Source organism: Folsomia candida, unplaced genomic scaffold (genome assembly GCF_002217175.1).
Source record: "Folsomia candida strain VU population unplaced genomic scaffold, ASM221717v1 Fcan01_Sc004, whole genome shotgun sequence".
NCBI classification, from domain to species: Eukaryota; Metazoa; Arthropoda; class Collembola; order Entomobryomorpha; family Isotomidae; genus Folsomia; species Folsomia candida.
The window spans coordinates 2,175,049-2,198,756 of record NW_019091196.1 but is presented as its reverse complement, the minus strand read 5'-3'; the positions used below and the strand labels follow the sequence as shown (position 1 = coordinate 2,198,756).

Below are 23,708 nucleotides of genomic sequence, written 5' to 3'. Positions count from 1 at the left end.
AGCGTTTGAGGGCATTTTACTTGATAAGTGAGTTTATTCCTGCAAAGTTTTTGGTATTCATTTTCGTCAAACAAAATTATCTTAACTAACTAAAAATCCATGCCGAGGTTCAAATTTCTTGAAATTAGTCTAGCATTTTATCTTATCTTTTACTTTTTTCTATCTGTCCGGGTTCACAATTTGTCCTCTTGATGTCCAGACCAAACTGCATTTATTATTTTGACGTTTAAACTTTATCCTCAAGTCCAACATCTATTTGCCTAGTTAGTAATCTGCATCGTGACGAATATATTTACTATACAGATAAGATAAGCAGTTTGTCACATTATATTTTACGATCATCTCCCTAATTATTCATGCGATGCGATATTAATGTATGATGTATGCACTCGTCATCTCTCAACTCAATCATGATCTGACCCTTGACCCATACAATAATTAACAAGAGTGATTAAATTAACACTCAAATTTCAATTACATAATCCCTCTGTAACTTTCTTGTCTTGTGTTAAAGTGTTAAAGGCTATTATTTTGTTTGAGTCTTTACTATAAAATTAATTGATTTTAGATACTGATGAAAATGGTATTTGCAAATTTCTAAAATTGGCAATTGATTTTCTAAGTTTATAATTTTCGCTAAAATTTTACCAAGTGCATTGCGTCATTAATTTTTGTGCGTGCAAAATTTATTTATTTGCACCTTCCAGCAGTCTTGCAATAATACTGAATACAATTTTCCCAACATCTCAACGATTTTAGACAAGATTTTGAGTTTGACTAACAAATTACATAAATAGGGCTTTAAAAAAATTCGAAGATTCAATTTCTAAAAACTTATTGGGCGAAAAATTCCTAAGAATTCATCCCTCGTAAATATTTCTGCGATTTTGCGTACATATGCAAATCATATGTAATGTAATTCATACCCATCGTATGGAAATAATTAACGAATGGACAATGCTAAGCAAATATTATCGATGCTCTACTGCGTATCTATTTAAGTTCGTAAATACATACGCATTTCCAATCCAATCAAATCCACCCCTTTAATTAGCACGCCTTCGCTAAAACAATTATCAAGTAATAACTAATAACGTGTTACATTTTCCAACAAAATTAGGTACAATGATGTAAAAATGGACATTCTAACAGTTACGACATTATCGGCATCATATCCACCGACAGGAAGATAGTTCAAAGAATTTTACACCAAATTCTGCCTTATCTTTGGTCGTGTGCTTATCAAAATTAATTTTTTATATCAAAAACTATTCAGAAATTTAGACAAATCTCATCTCATCTTTCTCTCATTTCTCCAGATTGTTACAATAGTCAAACTTCAGGAATTTTCGGATATATAAAACACCCGGGTTTTCCATCAATTCGATTCCTTATCTTTAGCCGTGTGCTTATCAAAATTAGACACTTTTTTTCTATCCAAACTATCCAGAAATTGAGACAAATCTCATCTCATCCCACTTTCTCTCATTTCTCCACATTATCCCACAAACTTCGGGCATTTTCGGGCACACAAAATACCCGGGTATTCCATCCTGCATAATACATACATCGTAGTAATTCTTGTTCATATACCAAATCCCCGGTTGGATTCATGCCCTGTTTTCAGCAATAAGGAGAAAATCGTTGTTGCGTTGTTTGATTAGCTTTATTTCCGTTTAATACAAAAATCTCGACTGTTTTATTGTCTCTCTCGTCCAAAAGACAGAAAGTTACCCGTGCCAAGAAAGTAAACACCCGATATTCGGTTTATACAGGATTTAATTCAGTGCAATAAACTCCCCAAGAAAAAAATCCTTGATCCCGTATCAAAAAAGTTTTCGTTACATTCATCGTTACAGATAAAAGACAGATAAATAAATCCAAAATCAAAATAATAATTTGCGAATAATTTATGAAAATCTAAATTTATCAGGATTTTAATAATCCAAAAACTTTCGTTACAAAAAAGACATAAAATTCACTAAAAAACGAAATCAAAACAATAATTGGGTTGCGTTACATTTATGCAAATTATAATTAACTGATCCAGGAAATAATTAAACCCTAAATTGACCCAATTCTCTCCTAAATTCAATTAATTAAAGTCATTCTATTCCATGCCAATTAAATATCTCAATTTTTGCACGATTTTCGCCATGAACTTGCCGAATGAAGGTTAGGTTACACTCGGTTCTTATATTCTAAATCTTTTTTCGCTAATACATGTTGACACGAATTCGTACTCTCATCTTTCCACTATTAAATCGGAGCCGTACTTTCAACGCGATTCGTGGCATTAATTCGGTCCGTACCACTTCTAGTTGTATCTCTTCCTATAATAATACGAAGACAGCACTATTTCTCACCAGCAGCATTAAAAGTGGAGGAAAAGCATGCAGTAATCGTAATCGGGCCAGTAGTAGCAGTGGTAGGAATAACAATAATAATACCTCTTTTAATATAAGAAGTAGTGGTTTCATTAGGTTAACCAGTTGCATTCCTGCCGTGTTAAAGTCGTTATCAGGACAAAAACCAGTATCAATATCAAGGCTGTTCCCATCTCTGACTGGATTTTCGTCCAGTAGCCCAGCAAACTTTGACCAGCTTGGATTTCAGTCTTCTCGTCAGTACAAATCGTCTCAAGGAATTTCCAGGAAAAGTGGGCGGATTTCAGAAATGGCTGAAAAGAAACGAGTTTGCATCATCGGGTCGGGAAATTGGTGAGGAGAAATTTTTAAAATTAAGGAAAGAAATTCTGGTTTCTGAAAATCAAGTCGAAATTCTGTTTTTTAAGTCAAGACAAAATTTTGTTTTTTTAATCAAGTCGAAATTTTGTTATTCATTAACTAATTTTTCCAATTTTTTTCCCAGGGGTTCCGCCATCTCGAAAGTTATCGGCTTCAACACCATCAAATATGCCGACGTGTTTGAACCCATCGTGAAAATGTACGTGTTCGAAGAGATTCACGACAACCGGAAATTGACGGAGTGGATTAATGTGCACCATGAAAATGCAAAATATCTCCCAGGACATAAACTCCCGGAGAATATTGTGAGTAAAATAATTTGACATTTTCTGCAAATTATGTTTTTGCAAAAAAAAACATGCAAAAATTGGCATTATTTATTGCAAGGTCGCCGTCCCCGACGTATTGGAAACTGCGAAGGACGCGGATATCTTGATTTTCGTGTTACCACATCAATTCATCAAGAAAACGTGTGCCCCGCTCGTCGGAAAGATGAGGCCGGGTGCGTTTGGATTGTCGCTTATCAAGGTGAGCGAGTTAGTTATCAGGGTGGGAGGGGAAGGTTATCGTATTTTAGAGTGGTTTATTACTTATCGTGATGAGTGACTGGCTTATCATCACTTTGTACATACTTACATTGTTATTTGTTATTTTATGATAAATCCATCCATTACTGGGTCAGGTATTTAGTAGCGACGTGTGTCTGAGAATTATTTTGGTATTATTGATCCAATTTTTGCCAAGAAGTGTTTACATTTTCGTGAAGAAATGAGTTAGCAAATGACATGTCATGTTTCATGCAGGGATCGATCGAGTCTCGAGAAATGTTTACTTATAAGTAATGACAAGTCAGGTATCGACCGAATCCGACCGATTCATAATTACATGCATACTTGAGCTTTAACTGTTATTTCTTATATGCTGGAATTTTACATCAAGTTTACATAATTTTGCAGGAAAACTATTTTTCATGCCCATTGCCGGTCATGCTAGACATTTCATGTTATGTCACGAATATGACGTGATTGTCCGTGTCAATCTTTCTGTCACGTTGACCATGAATTTATTTATCGATTGATTATCGATTAATATTTACTAATTACAGGGTTTCGACGTCGCCCCGGAAGGTGGAATTGAGCTGATCTCACACATCATCACGCGATTCCTCGACATCCCCTGCAATGTTCTTATGGGGGCTAATTTAGCGCCGGAAATTGCAGCTGAAAAATTCTCCGAGACGACGATCGGTGCGAAAATAAATTTATGCCAATTTTTGTACATGTATAAATTTCATAGATTTTAAAATGTTGGACAAATCCGGAATCAAGTTTTACATGCATGTTATATTTTTATCCAAAATTTACATACGCGGTCGTGGACACTCGACTCATCACCAAAATCATCACATTTTTAATCATTTTTCGGCTCTGGGAATTTATTTTAAAATTCTGCCCGACAAATTTGTAGTCAGTGAGTTGATTGATGGAATGGCGTCGAGTTTTTGAGCCAGTTTCGATGAGTTCCAATTTTTCTGAGGGCTTCATAAAATTGAGATCTCCTTCAAAAAGGGTCAAAATCAGGAGTGTATATTTTTGAAAAATTGGGGACGATCTGCTCTACAAATTTGGCGTCCAGAATTGTAAAATAAATTCCTAGAACCGAGAAATGATAAAAAATGTGCTGATTTTGGTGACGAGTCATCGAGTCCTACTTTAATTGTGCCAGGACCTTATCAGTCTTGTTTTTTTACAGGCGTTCTGGACGTCGAACAGGGGAAAATCCTTCACAAACTTATCCAAACGGACTACTTCCGCGTCGTTGTCGTAGATGATAAGGACACCGTCGAAATGTGTGGCGCACTTAAAGTGAGGATTTAATTTACGAAAAAATCGGATTCAAAATTAAAAAAAAATTAAACCTTATAAATTTCCAGAACATTGTAGCTTGCGCCGCCGGTTTTATCGACGGTTTAGGAATGGGTGACAACACAAAGGCTGCCGTGATTCGGTTAGGATTGATGGAAATGGTTCGATTTGCTCAGGTGAACAAAATTTGTACAAAATTTCTGTTTTCAAAATTTACGGAAAATTGCGGTTTTCCAATTTGTAACAATTATTTTCACTTCAGGAATTTTACGCTCATTCCGCCCAACTCGCCACATTTTTGGAGTCATGTGGCGTCGCTGATTTGATCACGACTTGTTACGGAGGAAGGAATAGGAAAGTTTCTGAAGCTTTCGTGAAAACGGGAAAGGTTTGAAATTTAAAAAACTAGATAATTTTCAAAACTATAATAGTAAAATTAATATTTTTTAAAACACTTTTTCAGTCCATGACAGAGTTGGAGGCTGAAATGCTAAACGGTCAGCGATTACAGGGACCCATGACGGCACACGAGGTGAATACGATGCTCAAGATAAAGGGACTTGAAGAAAAGTGAGTGCAGAATCGTTTAATTTATGGATGTTCAGACTGAACAGTTCAGTGCAATTTTAGGGTGAAAATGTGCAATTTTACGGTTAAACTGTGCAATTTTGCAATGCAAATTCGCACGTGCGAATATACTCTTCTAATTATTTTCATAGTTTTGACGCCAGTAAATTAGAATGAATTTGTGTACTATTTTTTGAAAATGTCAGGTAATGTATCCTGCCGCCGACGAAAAAAATACTGTGCAAAAAATAGTGGAAACGGTTTATTCATTGTATTTTAAAATTTAATAACTAACTTTGCTATTAATATTATTTAACTATTCGTAACAATTAATGGTAAAAATGCATGATTTTTGTACTTGTTTTATATTACTTTCCTCAACTCATAGTTTAATTGGAAGACTTCAATACTGTCGATAATTCATATACATATTATTGTTAATTGTTAAAATTTTGATAAATTTTTTCAGAAATTTAAACTATTTTCCAATCAAATTTACGTATCTTCTAGGTATCCCCTCTTCACGGCCGTGCATCGCATCTGTGTCGGAGAAATAGCTGCGCCCGCACTTATCGATTGTATTCGCAATCATCCCGAGCATTTGTGAGTCATTTTCACCCTAATTTTCTTAACAAATTTGCTAATTTTTCCACTTTTATATGTATTTATATATTTTCCTTACAAGACTTTCACGCATGCTAATTTCTTACATTTTACTTGGTCATTGCTAACTTGCGCCATAGTTAAATTATAACATTGGCGCAAGTTGTGAGGTATTTATAAATGCACCTTGCATATGCTCTCTATTGCACGCTGCTATTTATGTTGGTGACTTATCTGGGTTCGTAATTTTGGTACAAATTTCTCCTGAATTTCCAAATTTTTTTTATACATTTTTTTTCTTTTTTACAAGATTCTAATTGGGCTATTATTCGTCATTTAATTGATTGAGGTCAAATTAATTAATTAGTTATTATTACCTTAATCAGAACGGAATCCTTTGATGATCTCAAATTTTTGAAGTGATTCAATTACTTAACCACACATGTGATACATAAATTATTTGTTATAATTCGCGGACCAAAATATTTGTATTAAAATTTATATCTGATTAATGCCTAAAAATATGATGATCTTGTGCTTATAATTATTTCCAAAAATTCGAAAAATGCAAATTTCAGAAAATGGGAGGAACGCTTGGGTCAAGGGTTGACAAGTAAAAAGTGATACCGTTAACTTTCCTGCTTGGCCTACATGTTGCTCAAACTGCTTTAAATTATCAGCTTTAATTGGAGCCTGCCGGGGTCATCCGTAGTATTTATTAAATTATGTATCTAGTTTCATGTATAGTAGTCAATGTTGTAATTAATGTTGTAATTATGACCATTTACATATTTAAAAATTGTGTGGTACAGTATTTGTTAGAATCACTGCCTGCTTGTGTTTCAGTTTGCAATTTTACCACGTGCATAATTTTTGCATGCAAAAATACCTGTAAAAAATGCTTCACTCAATAATTTTCTATAATATTTTTTGACTTGGATTTTGCGTGGTTTTGAAATTCTAACAAAACTTGAATTTTTATAGATCTGGCGAGTTCATCGTCACTTTTCAGGACCCCAAGTGACCCAGCGATGTACGACGACCCATCTTTAAATCGTCCCTTTAACTGGAACCACTCAATTTGGGAATCACTTCACCTTTCACCTTTCTGCATAACCTTAATTAATCTTCCCACAATTAAACCTGTATTACTTACTTAATTCCAAAATAAGTATTGATTTCCTAACAATTAATCCGTCTTCTCCTGTAATAATAACCTAACCAACAATCAAAGTTGTGAAAAGTGGCTTATTAATTGTTCACCTATTTAAGTAAGTAAAATGACAAATTCATGCACGGCTTAATTGTAAATATGAGCACAAATTTCTTAAGAAAAATTATTATGTACCACGTGGCTGTGCCACGTGTCACTTTTACATCTATGCAAATTTTTGTGGTTAAAAAAATATATAAAAAATATGCAAATTTAGTTATTTTTGTAGCAGACTTTTTAGAAAATACGTAGATTTGTTTAGAGATTTGTTTCCTGTTGCTGCCGCCTTATAAAAATTGTTACAATAATAACTAAGAAAAATTGGTAGACTTAAATTTCTGAAAAATTTTTTGACTATTTTCAAAGGTAAGGTTTGTACGTCACAAAAAAAGTGTATTAAATATTTTATGAGCTAGTAATATCGCTGAGAAGTAAAAAATTAGTTATGAAAATGGTAAAAAAATAGTTTCAAAATGTACACACGCCTTAATTTTGCCTTATCCATAATTAATCTACCTCTTGCTAATTGACATATGTAAATTTTTAATTGATTAATTAAGAAACATTCCTTAAAGTTAAATACCTTTCCTCAACGAAATTATTACTTTTAAATTTTTAAATGTGACAGCATTTTCAAAATTCATGCTAAATAAATACATAACTTGTGTATGAAATCCTGAACTGCATTTGAATAAATTAAATTTCAAAAATCTAGCATAAACATTTCCTAAAAATGTATCGATATTTTCATGACGAGACCGACTAGTGGGAGGAGGAATAAGGGGTGAGTAGTAATTGGTCAAAATTATGGACGACTCGACGACTGTTTTTAAGGGGAGGCAAGTTGAGACAACATAAATGCATCAGAATTATTCTGTAGGGATAATGTAATCTAGTTCACGGTCACAAATTCACAATTTTTAATTGAAACTTCGTCGATAAATGGAGGTACACAATTATTTATTAAATAAAATTCTGAATTTAATCTCGAGGTTCTTAGTTTATTGTACCTCATAGTTATAAACATATTTTGCCAATTCCAGGAGAAATATTTCTACAAAATGCGAAGAATTTCATTCGAAATTGAAATTTCGAATATTACATATCGAATAATACAATTCATTTACTAGCTGGATGAGCCTTTTAGTTATTGTGAATCTTGAAAGCAAAACAAAGTTCTGTTAGGAATTTGGAATTTTGTTAAGAAAGATTTTCTTGAAAGAAGGCGACTTGTTTTAATTGCAATTTGATCACGGAATCTGAAACCTCAGTTATGCTCCGCACTTTCGAATCCAGAAGAGGGCACGATCTACTTTGAACTAAACGACGCCACAAATTTACAGTTACACTCTTAGAAATCCATACTTTATATGACGTAAAATATAACTCGATATAACTTCCAAAGTGCCACTACCCCACTTATAGCGAATCGCTCTCTCTCGGCCACAAAGTAAGCCATTTTACCCTGTAACAATATTCACAGGGTAACTGAGCGCCCAATAGGGTAACGACCGTAACCCTAAATCGCGTTGATTATGACTTTACTTTCTTGCTTTGATGACCCCAGGAAAAGTTACTTAAGCGTAGTCGCAGTATTAGTACTTTAATAATATATTTTATTTCACATTCAACATTGCATTACAAATTACCCTTATTATGAACCACTAGTGAGGATATTTGTAAACGCTGGACCCTATTAACTCAAGATAATTTTTTTAATGTTATACTAAAGGTTTAAAATTAGTTTTGCACTTAAAACAAAGATATACCAAGTTCTCACAAATTGTACAATGCATTCCAAAGCCGACCTAAAATGACCTACAAAACCTGACAATTTTCTCCTGAAATTATTAACAGAGTCTCGTCCGTAATATCGTCATCTGTTTAAAGACAATTAAAATAAAAAATTAAACGCAATGTAAATTAAATTTGTGTATAAATTATGCAAATTGTGCGAATTTCTTACCCTTCAGCGTCCCCGTCCAAATTGTTGCAATAACCTCCTCGTTTCCTCCATTATTTGCTTATGAGTTAACTAACTAATTAATTAACTCAATTTAACTAACCAGCACTGACTGGCTGAGCTGCGAGTTGTAATGAGAGCGAGGGAAAAGTCAGCGTCTGAAGAATATCCTAAATGGGGTTTGCTTACTCTAAATGGTATAATAGCTTACTTTATGGTTTAGAAAATAGTGGTTTTACTTCACATTTGGTGAGTTTTGTCATTACTTTGAATGAAGTTGACCATTTTACTTCGAATCAAGTGAGGTTTACTTTAAACCGCATAACGTTCCATTTTACTTCATGAAAAGATGTTGAATTTTCTAAGAGTGTACTATTAATAATTTTGCATAATTTTTTCCATATTAATATTGATCCTGATTGTGCTGGTAATAGGAAACTCTCACATCTATCTTATCGTAAAAAAACGGGAAACGTTCCCGTTGTGGGATACTTTTGCCACCGCCCCCAGATTGCTACGGCCCTCGTATTGCGGAGCCGAAAAAAGAGTGAGGACTCGTCTCTCGCCATATGACCACTGGTATCCTTCATCGTGGCATTCATGCCCTCGAACGAGCATTGTTAAGCGATTTCGCTCGAGGAAATCATTCGCACCTTTCTTCCCATACAGCGACCCCGCACCTAAATAATTACGATGATAATTATTTAAAATGCAATGTGAATTATGGAGACGGGTTCATTTATCGATTCAAAATTGGGTAAAAAAGTGTAAGGAAGCGAAAGAAATGTGCGTCAACTAGCCACCCACCGTATGAATTATAACGGCGGGACATAGTTTCTAGCGCCTGGCATTTATTTCAGGCCAAATGTAACGGCTACTTTCTTCCTGTTATTTCTGGCACTGCAATGCAAGAACGCGGGGTGAAAGAAAATGCAAGAAAGCGCAAGAAACTGAAAGAAAATGCAAGAAAGCGCAAGCAACTGCAAAAAGGTGAAAGAAAGTACAAAAAATATGTGACATCTAACCACGCACCGTACGAATTATAACGGGGGGACGTAGTTTCTTGCGCCTTGAATTTATTGCAGGTCAAAATAACTGCAAAAACCAATTTCTTGGCGTTATTTCTGGCACTGCAACGCGAGAAATGCGGGGTGAAAGAAAGTGCGAGAAATATGCGCCAACTAGCCACGCGCCGAATAAAGTATCGCGGAGGGAATTTGTTTTATGCGCTGTGCATTTCCAAAATAACTACAAGAAACCACTCCCTTCTCGTTATTGCTTGCACTGCATAGCAAGAAATGTGGGGTGGAAAAAAGTGCAACAAATAAGCGCCATGAAGCCACGCGCCGTATAAATTATAGCGGTGGGTCGGAGTTTCTTGCGCCTATCATTTCTTGGAGGTAAAATTAGCTGCAACATATTTGTTTTGTTACTTGTACCCGAAACATTAAGAAAAGTTGGTTGAATTGACTTGGACCACGTAATTTTAAAATTTCAGCAAAATCAGAGCGTTGCACTTCACGCCATTGAATTGTTAGTAAATTTTGCTGTTATTTTTCTCGATGGGGCGTCTCATATTTCGAACCGATCAATAAACCCTGACTCGAAATTTTAAAAAATATTTATGATTTGCAGCAGAAAATTAAAATACCTCTTTCCCCAGCCCGAATGTTATTTTGTTCCTTGAAGTTGTTGATCTTTTCTGAAGGGTCGGACCACACCAGTCCTGAGACCCAATCGAAACCTTCCAGCTCAGAGTTTGGTCGCCGAACTCTCTTTATTTGATCAAGCGTCTGCAACCCCTCAGACAGACCTCCGTGCAGACAAAGAATCCTTTCGTTTATTACGGCAGCCAAGGGCATATAGTCGAAGATTTGATTGATCTTTTCCCAGACGATCTGAAATTTATAACGATATTTATTTAAATTGGGTCTCAAAATATACCCTAATTTGGTTCAAAAACTTTGATCAGAAGCGTCTAAAACTCTGCGAAATAATTTTCGACGTCCAAAATGTCTAAAAGCGTTCAACATTGGAAATTGGGGCGAAATGTGACACGTTCATTATTAACGACTTTTTGCAAACCAATTCACAGATACGCAATCTCTCATTAATTTTGAACATTTTGGTTCCTGTGTAATACCTCGAAATCTGGAAAAGCTTTTGTTTTAACATGTTTTCTAGCGAGAAATTAAGAAATTTTCCAAGCTATGCTGTATTACACAGCAAAATGCTCAAAACTAATGGGAAATTATATATTTGTGCATAGATTTATCAAAACAAGGCGTTAAAAAATAACTAAGTTGAGCGTGAAGAAGCATTATCTGGGGAAGGATTTCTTTGCGAGTCGCGTGAACTGAGCCGTGTCTGGAATCTAATTTAATGGACTTCTTTCGGGAAAATAATTCAGAAATCTTCAACACGAAATGTGCGGATCTCTCTTTTCACTCTCTTTTCCTTTGACTTTCACTCCTCTCGTCAATCATAAATACCAGTGTTTCGTTTTGAACGTCAAAAAACTGTCTAAAATAATTTTGCACGTCATTAACCAAAATGTCCAAAAGCCAGTGGAAAATGTCCATTGGAAAATGGGGCAAAATGTGACAAGTTTTTTGTCAACGACTTTTTTTGCCAATAAATCCACAGATCTGTAACCTCCCATTAATTTTGAGCATTTTGGTTGGTCTGTAATAAATAGGATAAATTTTGGGAAAACTTTTGTCCAAATTCTAATGAGAAATTAAGAAATTTTCTAAACCATGAATTGAGCGTGAACCGTGTCTGGAATCTAATTTAAAGGACTTCTTTCGGGAAAATAATTAGAAATGTTGAACAAGAAATGTACGGACCTCTCTTTTCACTTTTCTTTCCCTTTGACTTTCACCCTCTCAATCATAATTATCAGTGTTCAGTGTCATTAACGATTATTTTCCCCAAACTATGTACCTTTCTGAAATATCCCATTAATTTTGAGCATTTTGGTCGGCCTGTAATATCACAAAATTTGGGAGGACTTTTATTTTAACACGTTTTCTTCTGAGAAATTTTCTAAACCAAGTCGTACATTAATTACGCGCAAAAACGCTCAAAATTGGTACGAAATTATGCATACGTCAACGATTTATCGAAAAATTCAATAATAAATAACTTGCATCATTTTGCCCCATGTTCTATTTTTGACACTTTTGGACATCTTTGACGTACAAAATTCGATGTCCAAAACTGGTTAAAGCTTATTGTTGTGCGATATATGTTATATTTTGCGGTTAATATATTTTCCCCATCTCTGTTAAATATATTTGAACTCATACGGAGAATCCTGGTCCTAATTTCTTGTGGAGCTCTTCCCGAAATCCACAAAACTTATTCTGCGCTCTTGTTTCGTGGTTTCCCCGCAACATGTACACTGCCTCCGGATACATAATTTTTAAGCCAAGTAACAAGCAGATTACTTCAAGACTATGTTTCCCTCGATCCACCTGTCATTCATTAAAATATTTTGCGAGATCTCATTAATAAATTAAACTGCAACTGTGTCATATGTACATACGTAATCGCCTAAGTAGATAAATTTCTTAGCGGGGGGCCGCCCAATCATATCGTAGATTCGTTGGACGTCACGTAACTGACCGTGTACAACGCCGACCACGTGCACAGGCAAGTTATTTATTGCAATCAAGGTGCCCTGTTGGCGGAAACTTTTTATTGCCTCTGTTGCCAGCACATCAATGATCTCATGAGTAATCCGAGACGCGGAGCTCGGGTTGTAATCATGTAGTTTAGTGACCAACTCTTTGATGGCGTCCATCCTGCAGACTCTGGAGAGATTCACGTGCGAAAAATTATTATTACAATTTATTTAAGCCTTTTCCTGGGTCGTTTTTTGTCACAATAAATAATTTTCATCATACCTTGAGCAAATCTTTCACGTTTTAGGGGTCGAAAACTCGTTAAGCAATTAATCTGTGTAATTAATCTGTAATCCCGATATTTTTTTTGTGTGAGTTAAACCCTGAAAAATTTATTTTACAATTATTGCGAATATTTTTTAAGTATTATTATGTAATTTAAAAATTAATATGTATGTACGTTGAGTTGAGTTGACGCGAAATTCCTGCGAACCAGTTCTGAAATATTTGCAAAGTTTCGTAATTTGACAAAAAAAATCTCTACTTATCATCAACTGACATCAATTATTTTCATCATCATTATCTTGTTCCATTTTTAGCAACGATTTTTAACCAAATTACCCGATTATACATTTATATTCGTAAATTTTTGATGCAAAATTTGTAAATTTTAATTATTAGTCTGAATTTTACCCGAATTTTACTCTTTTTTCGTAACCTCCACCAACACCAATTCCGTGCGACCCCAGAATCCGAAACTTGGGCTATAACCCACCAGATTGATTTCCTCCGCGATTTGTATTATCAATCGAAAATAGTTTGTCGAGCTGCTCCTCGGAGTCAAAAATAAATGGTCACTAGATAGGATTCTTTCACGCTGGAAAAAATAATTTGCGATTGCGTATGTATTTAAAAATAAAATATTATTTATTCATTTTCATCACTTGGTAACCCATGCATTAAAAAAAATCATATTTTATTTCACCATTTTGAAAATAATTCATTTTATTAGCACAAAAACCTTGATAAAATATGAAGTACACTAATTTTGTTGGCATTTTTAATATTTATTCAGGGTAAAATACGAATTAAAATATTGAATTATCGTTGCCATCTTTCACGGAGTTGTCGTCCAACTTGTCGTCCTATGATATTACTCCGTACTCGATTTTGACCGAGTTTGAGGGACAAGATGATCCCAAGCGGTACTGAGAAGGAAAAGAGGTTCCGAATCAGGCGAAAAGTAGGAGGAAACTTTTTATGAAAAATTGTTGACTAAAATAATCCCAAATTTATGCGAGAAATTGCCAGTCTTTCGGGTGCAATAAATATATAACGGGAAGAAAATGGTTTCTTGACGCTAAATAAATGCTCGAAAATTTCTACGGCCCGTATAAAATGCTCAAAAATTCCCGGAAACGCTCAACATTTCCTAAATGCTCGAAAATTCCCGTAAAATTCCTACGACCCGTATAAAATGCTCGAAAATTCCCAGAAATGTTCAAATTTTCCGAAAAATGTTCCAACATTTCCAAAAAATCCACTCTATTTTCCAAAAAAAATTATCAACGCGGCGCCGCCCAGTTGGAGAAAATGAAGGCAGAGTACGACACCCGTCCGACCGGGGTGGGTCACACCTGGGCCAAATTCTGCCTCGCCCCCCTCCGAATCCTAGACGGGAACAAGCCGGAAAGTTGGCGTGGGTTTGAAATGCTGGCGGAAGTTAAGAAATTCGTCCTCCTCAAGATGCTCTTGACCGATGCGAGCAAAATCTTAAGCAAGAATGAGCAGTGTTTCGGGTGCAAATAACGGTGATTCCTTTTGGCAAAATATTTTGACCTGCAAAAAATGCAATGCACAAAAAATGACGCTAAGCCGGTAGACTTCATAAGATGGATGGATGGCTGGATGTACGTATTTTTGTTACACTTTCCTGCCGTTCTTGATAATTTTTGTCCCCATTTATCAACAAAGTTTCGGTTAAAAAGTGTGATTTTATGAACGTGAGAACTAAACTATGTATCAAGTTGCCCTTAAAGAACAATTCTTACTGCATTTGCATTTATGTACATAGTCTCAACTTACCTCAATTTCAAACAGCCATCGCAGCTCTCTTGTATCTCAATTTATCAACAAAGTTTCAATTACAAAAAATTTGTAAAAAATGTGAGAACTAAATTGTATCACGTACAATTTTGTAGGGACCGAACAGTTCCTTTACATTTACATAGTCTCAACTTGCCTCAGTTTCAACTTTTTCTCTCGTCGTATGAGTATTACATCAAAACTGGAAATGGATACAAATTATTCATCATCCTCATCACAAATTGATAAACGTTCCAACCTTGCCAAAAAAGTTGTCAAGTTTGCACGAATTTTTCACTAAATTGTACATACGAATCCGCGGAACAAGAAGACGACCCAATAAAAATTGACGCCGAGGTTGGAAACGAGACGCCCAAATTGAGAAAGCTGTTCGTCCCCATGGTCAAGAAAGTGGGAGAAAATCGTCCCGGGGAGAAATTCATGCTGGAAACTTCGTCCCTAATTTGGGTCAATTATTACTCCCACCAGTCGCTCTCGTCATGAAAATATCTTAAGAAATATTTTAAGCTTAATTTCATTTTTGAGCTTGAAATCAGGGTTCGCTACCTCGGGTTTTTGTGGGTTGGGGTTTTTAGGGTTTTTGTGGGTTTTTGGGGTATCAAATCTCCGGAAAAACCCTAATGCTTAATGGGGTTTTTGCGGGTTTTTGTGGGGGTTTGTGGGTTTTTCCGGGGTTTTTGTAAGATTTTGTGGTAGATTGATACAAAATCCCTTAAACTACAACTTAAATTAATGAGAATTAAATTTTCGGATTCAGCATGAAAGTTTGAACATTTTATGTGCGACTTGAATTTCCAAGTATCATTACATATTCCTGGTTTATTATTGGGTTTACATGTTAAACATTGCATTTTGACTTACAAATCCAAGTCAATGAAAACACTTCAAATTTCATGCTGAGTACGAATATTGAATTAATTTTACTCTAACATATAATTTTAGGAATTTGGTCTTAACCCCGCCCCATAATCTGCAAAAAACCCACAAAAACCCACAAAAACCCAAAAACCCACAAAAACCCACAAAAACCCAAAAACCCACAAAAACCCCAAAAACTCCGGAAAAACCCACGGGATTGGGTTTTTCTAGAAAAACCCCGGGGTTTTCCGAACCCAGCTTAAAATGCATCAAGTCTCGCTGAAAGTTTACGTCCAAACGGTCGCTCCCATTCTCACTTCGGAACTCGAATTCCGCGTCAACATGCGCTGAACGCTGACGTGGGTTGACCCCCGACCCAGACGATGACCCCGACGCCTGTGCCAACACGTCGTCGACCTCTTATATCATTGTCCCGCCCGGTTTTGCCTCAAATCTGGATCCCGGACACGTACTTGGTCAACTCCAAGTTCACCGGGATCGAAGGGTTCAACGGGAAATTGGCGAATCTCGTAATTTTCGCCAACCACGCGCTCGCTTCAGGGTTAGGAGAAACCCAGAGTTTTACCTCGAAAACCACTACCCCGGGGTTTTATTCAGGGTTCGGGAAACCCCGGGGTTTTTCTAGAAAACCCAACTCCGGGTGTTTTTCCGGATTTTTGTGGGTTTTTGGATTTTTGTGACTTTTGGTAGATTTTGGGGCGGGTTGAAGCCAAATTCCCAAAATTATATATTAATGTAAAACTGGTTTAATATTCGAATTCAGCATGAAATTTGAAGTATTTTCATTGACTTGGATTTTTAACTAAAAAATTAATGTTTAGCATGTAAACCAAACAGGAAACCAGGAATATTGGAAATTCTAGTAGCACATGAGAATGCTCAAAATTTCATACCGAATCTGAAAATTTAATTAGTATTAATTTAAATTGTAGTTAGAATAATTTTGTTTCAATATGCCCCAAGAAAAACCGAGATTTTGAAAACTTTGACCTTCGCCAACTTTTGAGAGGGGAGAGCTACCTAGTTAATTTTACGTTTCAAATAGTCACGACCTTTGGCTTGATTTTTAGGCAAAAAATCCCGAAAGACATAATTCTTAAAGTAATAGCTTGGTGAGTGTTCATTTTGTTTTAGTTTTTTATAAATATTTTCTCCCTCACCGCAAAAAGTAGTAGACTTCGTCATGAAAATTTTCCACAATTTTGTATTCCGCATAGCATGTTTGATGTGGGACCAATCTGGTAGTTTTACCCGGTTCAGTTTTATGTTTTTTAACACTGGCGTTTCAAGAAGAATGCCTTCAATTTTTCGAGGGGCAAAATTGGGTCTTAAAACTACCAGATCGGACCCACATCGAAGATGTCTATGCGGAGTACAAAATTGTGGACAATTTGCATGATGAAGTCTACTACTTTTTGCGGTGAGGGAGAAAATATTTAAATACTAATAAAACAGAATGACCACTCACCAAGCTTTAAGAATTATGTCCCTAGGGATTTTTTGTGTAAAAACCAAGCCAAAAGTCGTGACTATTTAAAACATAAAATTAACTCGGTAGCTCTCCCCTCTCAAAAGTTAGCGAAGGTCAAAGTTTTCAAAATCTCGGTTTTTGTAAAATTTTGGGGCAGATTGAGACAAAATTCTTTTGACTACAATTTAAATCAACACGAATTAAATTTTCAGAATCTGAGGAGGTCACGTTGATGAGGGTGGAACCGAAATTAATGCAGTTTCTGAAAGAGAAGAGTTTATCGAGAATAAGATGGAGAAAAGTCATGCGTGCCCTTCTTCACCTCTAAAGTTGAAAATAAAAGTAACATATGACTCGATAACGCGTCACCAAAATGGTCAAAATCAACACATTTTTCGATAGTTCTTCGGGTCTGGGAATTTACTTCAAAATTCTAGAGACTGAGCGATAAATTTGTACTCAGTGGTTTGATTGATAGAATGGGGTTGAATTTTTTGAGCCAGTTTCGACGGGTTCCAATTTTTTGAAGGCTTCTTAAACTTGAGATCCCCTTCTTCAAAAAGTGTCAAAATCCGGAGTGTATATTTAAAAAAAAATTGGCAACGACATACTCTACAAATCTGTCGTCCAGAATTTTAAAATAAATTCCCACAGATTGGAAATGATTATAAATGTGCTTATTTTGACGATTTAAGCGATAAGTCATCCAACCCTAGGCTAGTATGATTTTTTTTCATTTCGTTTGCAAATTTTATAGTTGCCTATAATACGAACCGAGTGGTGTTTGTGTGGAGGGGGTTTGACATCCGGTTTCCAGAAAGAACTTTTAAAAGTCATCAAATAAGTAGAATAAGTAGAACAAATTCTAAAATACAAAAAATATTCACATTGGAAAAAACATTTTCTGTAGAAATTATAATTTCGGTTTTTATGAGAATTTTAATTTTTATGAAATTTCCAACTTGGAGAACTGGTACAAGTGCACGATAAGCTTAGCCAAATTAAGCCAATAAGAATTTTTGAAATTCGTGAAAAATGGCCAGAATTTAACAAATTAGAAAAAATTACAACATTAAAATATGGAAAAAGCGTAACGCATTTTGTCTGGAAATTCTAATTTCGATTTTTATAAGAATTTTGGTTTTCGTAAAATTTCCAACTTGTGCTAATCGATCTGATTCAAATTAAACAAAAAAATAATTTCTAAAATTCAAGAAAAATAACCAAAAATGTGTTGAAAAACCGGACGCATTTTCGGACCGGTAGGATTTATAACTTCAGTGTTTATGAGAATTTTAATATTTATTAAAATTTCGAACTTGGAGGATTCGTGACGCTTATTTAAGTCAAATTAAGCCCAGAAAAGTTTTTGAAATTCATGAAAAAGACGTCAAAATTTAACAAATTCGAAAAAATTATAATATTAACGTGTTAAAAAAACGCATTTTCGGTAATAATTAAAATTTCTATGTTTTACAAAATAATATTTTTATTGTTGTGAAATTTTAAATTTGCGGCAATTGACCAAGAAGATCTGAGTTAATTTAAGTAAAGAAACAATGTTTGAAGTTTGTAAAAAAGACGTCAAAATTTGACGCCTTTTTCTAGAATTTTACAAATTGTTTTTATTGATATTTTTATTAATAGTTTGTAAAAAAGACGTCAAAATTTGACGCCTTTTTCTAGAATTTTACAAATTGTTTTTATTGATATTTTTATTAATAGTTTGTAAAAAAGACGTCAAAATTTGACGCCTTTTTCTAGAATTTTACAAATTGTTTTTGATTTTTATTAATAAGAATGAAATGTTCACACGTATACAAAATGTGTAAAGTTTTTTTTTGGAGAAATTTTTATTTCCATTTTTATGAGAAATTATGTTTTTGAAATTCGCAACTTATTTATTAGCGTAAAGTACAATAGAATTTATAAGTTAAATTTTAACATGTTAAAATTTGTTAACTTTGACGGCTTTTTCTAGAATTTTAAAAGTTGTTCTGGACTTAATTTGATGTAGATTCTATTGTCATTTACTCTAATAAGTTGGGAATCAGAGGAGTTGAGTGGGTTATCCGACTTTTGGATAAAGTATTCATCCGAACCGAATGATTCGGAGTCGGTTCGGATGGATTTTTTTAAATCGAAATATTCTGTTTCGTTTCAGATGTATTCAAAAAAGCGTCCAACGTCCAACCGATTCAACTCTCTTGGAAATCTAAAAAATTCATAACAATGAAAAATTCTCCAGAAAAAACGTTACACATTCTGTACATTTGAACATTTTATTTTGATTATTTTTAAAATTTGTAAATTTTAAAATTGTATAATTAAAATTAATTGTAATAGAAATGTAAACCTAATTTGTGTAACATTAGTTTTGAAAAATTTACAAAAACATTACCAATGGGGTCAATTATTCACGTCAACTTTGTAAACTTATAAAATTTGTTGGCAAGTTTTGTGATATAAATGTGTAAACCAAAAATTTGGTTCATCCACAAAATTTGTTTTATGTAGCACTTTTCTCGCAGTTTACGCTACAAATGTGGTCCTAACTAGAAATTAAATTAATTTAATGTCCCCTTTAGTTGACCATGATTTTATCCACGAATTTCAAATCTAATTTTGTATAGCATTTTATAAATTAATTTACCCCGTTTATAAAGTTACAAAAATGTCGTTAAATAATTAAATTGATTTAAGGAGGGATTACTAATCAGAAACACCAAAAACAAAGTAAATCGCGATTCAGGTATGGAAATAAATCCAATTTGGACATCACTACTCCTGCCCCTAGCACCAACGCTTATACGCCCGGTTACCCAGCGACCCCAATGATATCAACAACTTCGTCTAATTTTGAAAATATTATCTTTCATGAAATTATAATTCTATTCTTTCCTGTACACTTTTACACCTGAAGAAGGGGGCAGTTGAACCCTGAAAGCTAGTGAATAAATCACTTAAATAATGTCATCCATGCGATCTGATAATTCTACCTTAAAATAAATTGATTTAATTAGTATCCCCTTAAGTTGGCCATGATGGGCACGGCGTCGTCGGAAGTGACGCTTTCGGCCGGGATGGACATCCTGATCGCGTACTTGGTGGCGTCCCCTATCTCCCCGGTGCAGACGGCCTTCGTTGCCACGGGGGAAGCCAGCGGGGTCACGTTGACCAAGTCCGGAAACGTTCAAACCGTGTACTGCTTCAATTTTGAAAACGTTCCGACGCACGGACAGGAAGGCGTCGGCCCAAAGTTGAGGAAAGTGTTGGAGGAGGAATACAACGGGAAATTTAACCCGGAAAGGATGGAGATGGTGGTGGGGCGTTGTTGTCAAGAGGTGGGAACGATTTAAATTTTGAATTTAGCGGGAGAATTTTGAAAAATGTGGTCTAGCCAATAAGGGAATCCAAAATGGGAGGATTAAAAAAACAGGATTTTTCAAATTCTGATAAAACCGATTTTGATTTCGAAAATTTTGGTAAACCGGTTTTCGATTGTCTGCAAAATCGGTTAATTAGCTCCTAATAATTTGTGTTATTAAAAATTGAAAGCCGATTTTCGAGTATGTGAAACCCCAAGTTTTTGCGCTTTCGGTTTTTAAGACAACTTTAAAACCGTTTTTTTACAAAACCATTTTTTACCAGTTTTTAACTTGTCTTACAAAATCAGTTACCGGGTGTTTCGAATTTCAATGTTCGATTTCTTGCACCTTTTCCATGTTTTTTGCACTTCTCTGCAAAAAAACTGCAAGAAATATTCGCCCCTAGTGGCTTATCAATTTCTTACATTTCTTGCACACCTGCAAGAAATTCTCCATACAAAAGAACAATTTAGTGCAGCAATTTCTCCCATATTTCACGACAAAAACTACTTAATTTCAAGTCATTCTATTCTCCTTTTTCCAGGCCATGTCCGCCATGGAAAACGATGCGGAGGACACGATCGCCGTGATTTCCGACTTTATCTACAGCTTTTCCAACGACCTCCTCACTTTCGACCGGCGGATCAATCGGTTCTACACTCTCGAACAGTTTGGCTCCCAACCGGCCCGTTTTTGGCTCAAAATGCTTAAAACCCTCCTCGATTCGAACTGGGCGTTGGTTTACGCCGTGCCCAGCAAAGAAACTGGAGACCCGCATGACGTCGAGGACGAAGAGAGACAAACGGTAGTTTCTTTTGCAGAGAAATAAAATTTTGTAAAAAAAGAATTAGTATTTTGAAAATTTGTGGTTAGGAAATCCTCGAAAAAATGGGGCCGGAAGGATGTAAAAAGTTGGGGGCGAGATTGAAAGCGGCGATTAAAATACAGGCGAAACCACCCCCACCGCAGATGCTGAGTTTCATCAAAACGCCGTCAATTGGATCGATTGGTATGAATTTTTACAAAATTTTATAAAATTGTCAAAATTTCTACAAGATTTTTCAATTTTGTGTCATTAATTACCTAGTCAATTTTCAACATTCTGATCACTTTTCGTTAAAATTTTGCTAAAAATCTGCAATTTTTCAAACCTACCATTTCGTCAAATTGAACTCCAGCTATCGAATTTTTGGTATATTTTTTTACAATTTCTGTCCCGCATGCATTTTTGGGAAAATGTGTACCCCAAATTCTCAATTTTTTTAAACCAACATCAAACTGTTGTCTGCCTGTCGAATTCTCAAAATTAGTCATACAATTTTTTTAATGATTTCTATCCCGCAGGATGTTTGACAAAATTTGTCCCCAAAAATTTGAATTTTCTAATCAAAGAAAAAGACGCTATCAAACTGTTCTCTAAATTTCGAATTTACAAAATTAGCGATCAATTTTTTGCGATTTCTTAGGATTTTTGGGTATCGAGCGACACGACAACCCCTCGTGGGCGACACGTTGTGCAACTTGTACTTGGATGACATGAACACGAACTACGTCTACCTGACCGTGCTCATGGACACGGCCGAGTTGACGCTCGAGGAGAAGAAGTATCTCGTCCTCTTCGCCGAAGCGCTGCTCGAGGCGCCCTACGTCGACAACTCGCAGCGCTTCTACTCCTACGAGGCAATGATCGCCGGCCTGTCGCGGGATGTCCTCAAGTACGAAACATTCTTCGGAATTGATTGGGATCGTGGGAAGGGTGGGAATCGGTTCTCGTGCGGAAGTGAGTAGTAGAAAAATGAATGATGACGTATGAATTTCGAAATTTCGTAAAAATTTAGCCGGTTCGTTTTCTGAACCTTAAGAATTCGGAATAGAAAAAATCATTATTTTGAGTTTTATTTGTATAGAATTTTCTGATTTTCAAAATTTCCTAAAAATTTACCCAGCTTGTTTCTAATCGTGAAGATTTCGTAGTTAAAAAATAATAATTTGAGATTAGCAATTAGCGAGAATTTCCAGAATTTTAAAATTTCTGAAAATTGCCCAGCTCAATTTTCTAACCCCTACAATTTCGTAGTAGAATAAAATGAGCAATTTGAGATAGCAAGAATGTTATGAATTTCAAAATTTCTTAAAAATTTGCCAAGCTGAACTTACTAACTCCTGAGGTTTCGTAACATGTAAAAAATTGTTAGCTTGAGATAATAATGGTGGCACCAGAATTTCAAAATTTCCTAGAAAAAATTACCCAGCACGTGCTTATTCTGTTCAAAAAGCAACACAAAATTTAAGCTTTTCTGAATTTCTAAAATTTCCTAAAAGTCTCCCCCCTCAGATTTCTCCAACCTATTCTGCATCCGATTTCAAATGGAGATGAAACGTGTCAAAGAAGGCAGTGGATGCAGATTCTCCTCTGGAACACGAAATGGCAGCCGGATCGATTGAAAAATATCGCCACGCGACTCGCCTCCGAGGTCACGACGCTGCTCGATCACGGCCCCATGATGGTCGCCGCCATGAATGGCGAATCTCTTTATAGCATGAACTCTAACTTGAGGGCCATGTCGCTCGTGAGGCAGCAAGTTTTTCTCGAACGGTTGGGCGCCGAACTACCCAAAAGTTTCAAAAAGGTCGCCAAAATGTTGGAGGCGATCAGAATGGTGGTTCTCCGCCCGGAAAATACCACCGTCCACGTGGCCACGAGATTAGAAAAGATGGAGTAAGATTTTTTTAGTTTGAAGGAATTTTTTAAATATAAAAATATGTAAAGTTTGAAGACTTTTGAAAATTTTGGAATAATTTTGGCAAGTTTAGCATGATTTTGAAAACTTGAGTAACTTTGAAACCAGATATGAAAACTTGGGGAGAAATGAATTGTTAAATAATTAAAGATCAAATCGCCGAGAAGTCGAATCGTCGAATAGATTCTGTATGATTGAAATTTGATAGATTTTGATGGATTCAGTTAATTTTTTTTAGCTTGAAGGAATTTTTGAAGTGTGAAAACATTATGGATTTAATTGGTTGATTTCTGGAAATTTTTGGAATTAGTTTGAAAGCTTTATCGCCAGATATGAAAACTAGGAAAAAATATTATTAGCTAACTGAACGACAGATTTCGCATAATGGAATATTTAAGAATTTGGTGTATTTCGATCAATTCTGTTGAATTTTTTAGTTTGAAGGAATTTTTGAAATGTAAAAATATGTTCATTTTGAATTTAATTTGAAGGTTTTTGAAAATTTTGGCATGATTTTGAAAACTTATATAACTAGGCCAGATATGAAAAATACGAA

The 23,708-nt window shown here is 35.2% G+C and overlaps 2 protein-coding genes and 1 long non-coding RNA gene across 5 annotated transcripts; all 3 read left to right on the top strand.

The window, feature by feature from the left end:
- Positions 1–918: 918 nt before the first annotated feature.
- On the top strand, positions 919–7,669 carry LOC110848094 (glycerol-3-phosphate dehydrogenase [NAD(+)], cytoplasmic). Of its 3 annotated transcripts, none has more exons than XM_035850886.1 (10): positions 919–2,720; positions 2,872–3,052; positions 3,135–3,275; positions 3,853–3,994; positions 4,500–4,612; positions 4,681–4,788; positions 4,875–5,000; positions 5,076–5,182; positions 5,690–5,782; positions 6,361–6,760. In XM_035850886.1, the coding sequence occupies exons 1-10, from the start codon at positions 2,224–2,226 to the stop codon at positions 6,404–6,406; spliced, it is 1,554 nt and encodes a 517-aa protein (XP_035706779.1). In that variant the 5' UTR covers positions 919–2,223; the 3' UTR covers positions 6,407–6,760. The 3 variants fall into 3 exon arrangements, with proteins under 3 accessions (XP_035706779.1, XP_021950906.1, XP_021950905.1); XM_022095214.2 differs by lacking the exon at positions 6,361–6,760 and adding an exon at positions 6,169–6,306 and having other exon boundaries at positions 920–2,720; XM_022095213.2 differs by lacking the exon at positions 6,361–6,760 and adding an exon at positions 6,767–7,669 and having other exon boundaries at positions 934–2,720.
- Positions 7,670–8,344: 675 nt separating this feature from the next.
- Positions 8,345–9,284, top strand: LOC118435224. The gene is made up of 2 exons (XR_004834634.1): positions 8,345–8,445; positions 9,182–9,284. It is a non-coding gene; the product is annotated as an uncharacterized LOC118435224 (long non-coding RNA).
- Positions 9,285–19,461: 10,177 nt separating this feature from the next.
- On the top strand, positions 19,462–22,138 carry LOC110848296. The gene is made up of 4 exons (XM_035851505.1): positions 19,462–20,387; positions 20,956–21,216; positions 21,285–21,420; positions 21,878–22,138. Exons 1-4 carry the CDS (start codon positions 20,085–20,087, stop codon positions 21,949–21,951), a joined length of 774 nt encoding a protein of 257 aa, XP_035707398.1. The 5' UTR covers positions 19,462–20,084; the 3' UTR covers positions 21,952–22,138.
- The last annotated feature ends 1,570 nt before the right edge of the window (positions 22,139–23,708 follow it).

Bases quoted from the DNA above. Each gene is read 5' to 3' on its own strand.
- LOC110848094 (XM_035850886.1), top strand. From the start codon at position 2,224: ATGTTGACACGAATTCGTACTCTCATCTTTCCACTATTAAATCGGAGC. The intron at 2,721-2,871 runs GTGAGGAGAAAT...TTTTTTTCCCAG, and splicing joins ATCATCGGGTCGGGAAATTG to GGGTTCCGCCATCTCGAAAG. The intron at 5,783-6,360 runs GTGAGTCATTTT...TGCAAATTTCAG, and splicing joins CGCAATCATCCCGAGCATTT to AAAATGGGAGGAACGCTTGG.
- LOC110848296 (XM_035851505.1), top strand. From the start codon at position 20,085: ATGATGGGCACGGCGTCGTCGGAAGTGACGCTTTCGGCCGGGATGGAC. The intron at 21,217-21,284 runs GTAGTTTCTTTT...ATTTGTGGTTAG, and splicing joins AGGACGAAGAGAGACAAACG to GAAATCCTCGAAAAAATGGG. The intron at 21,421-21,877 runs GTATGAATTTTT...GCGATTTCTTAG, and splicing joins GCCGTCAATTGGATCGATTG to GATTTTTGGGTATCGAGCGA.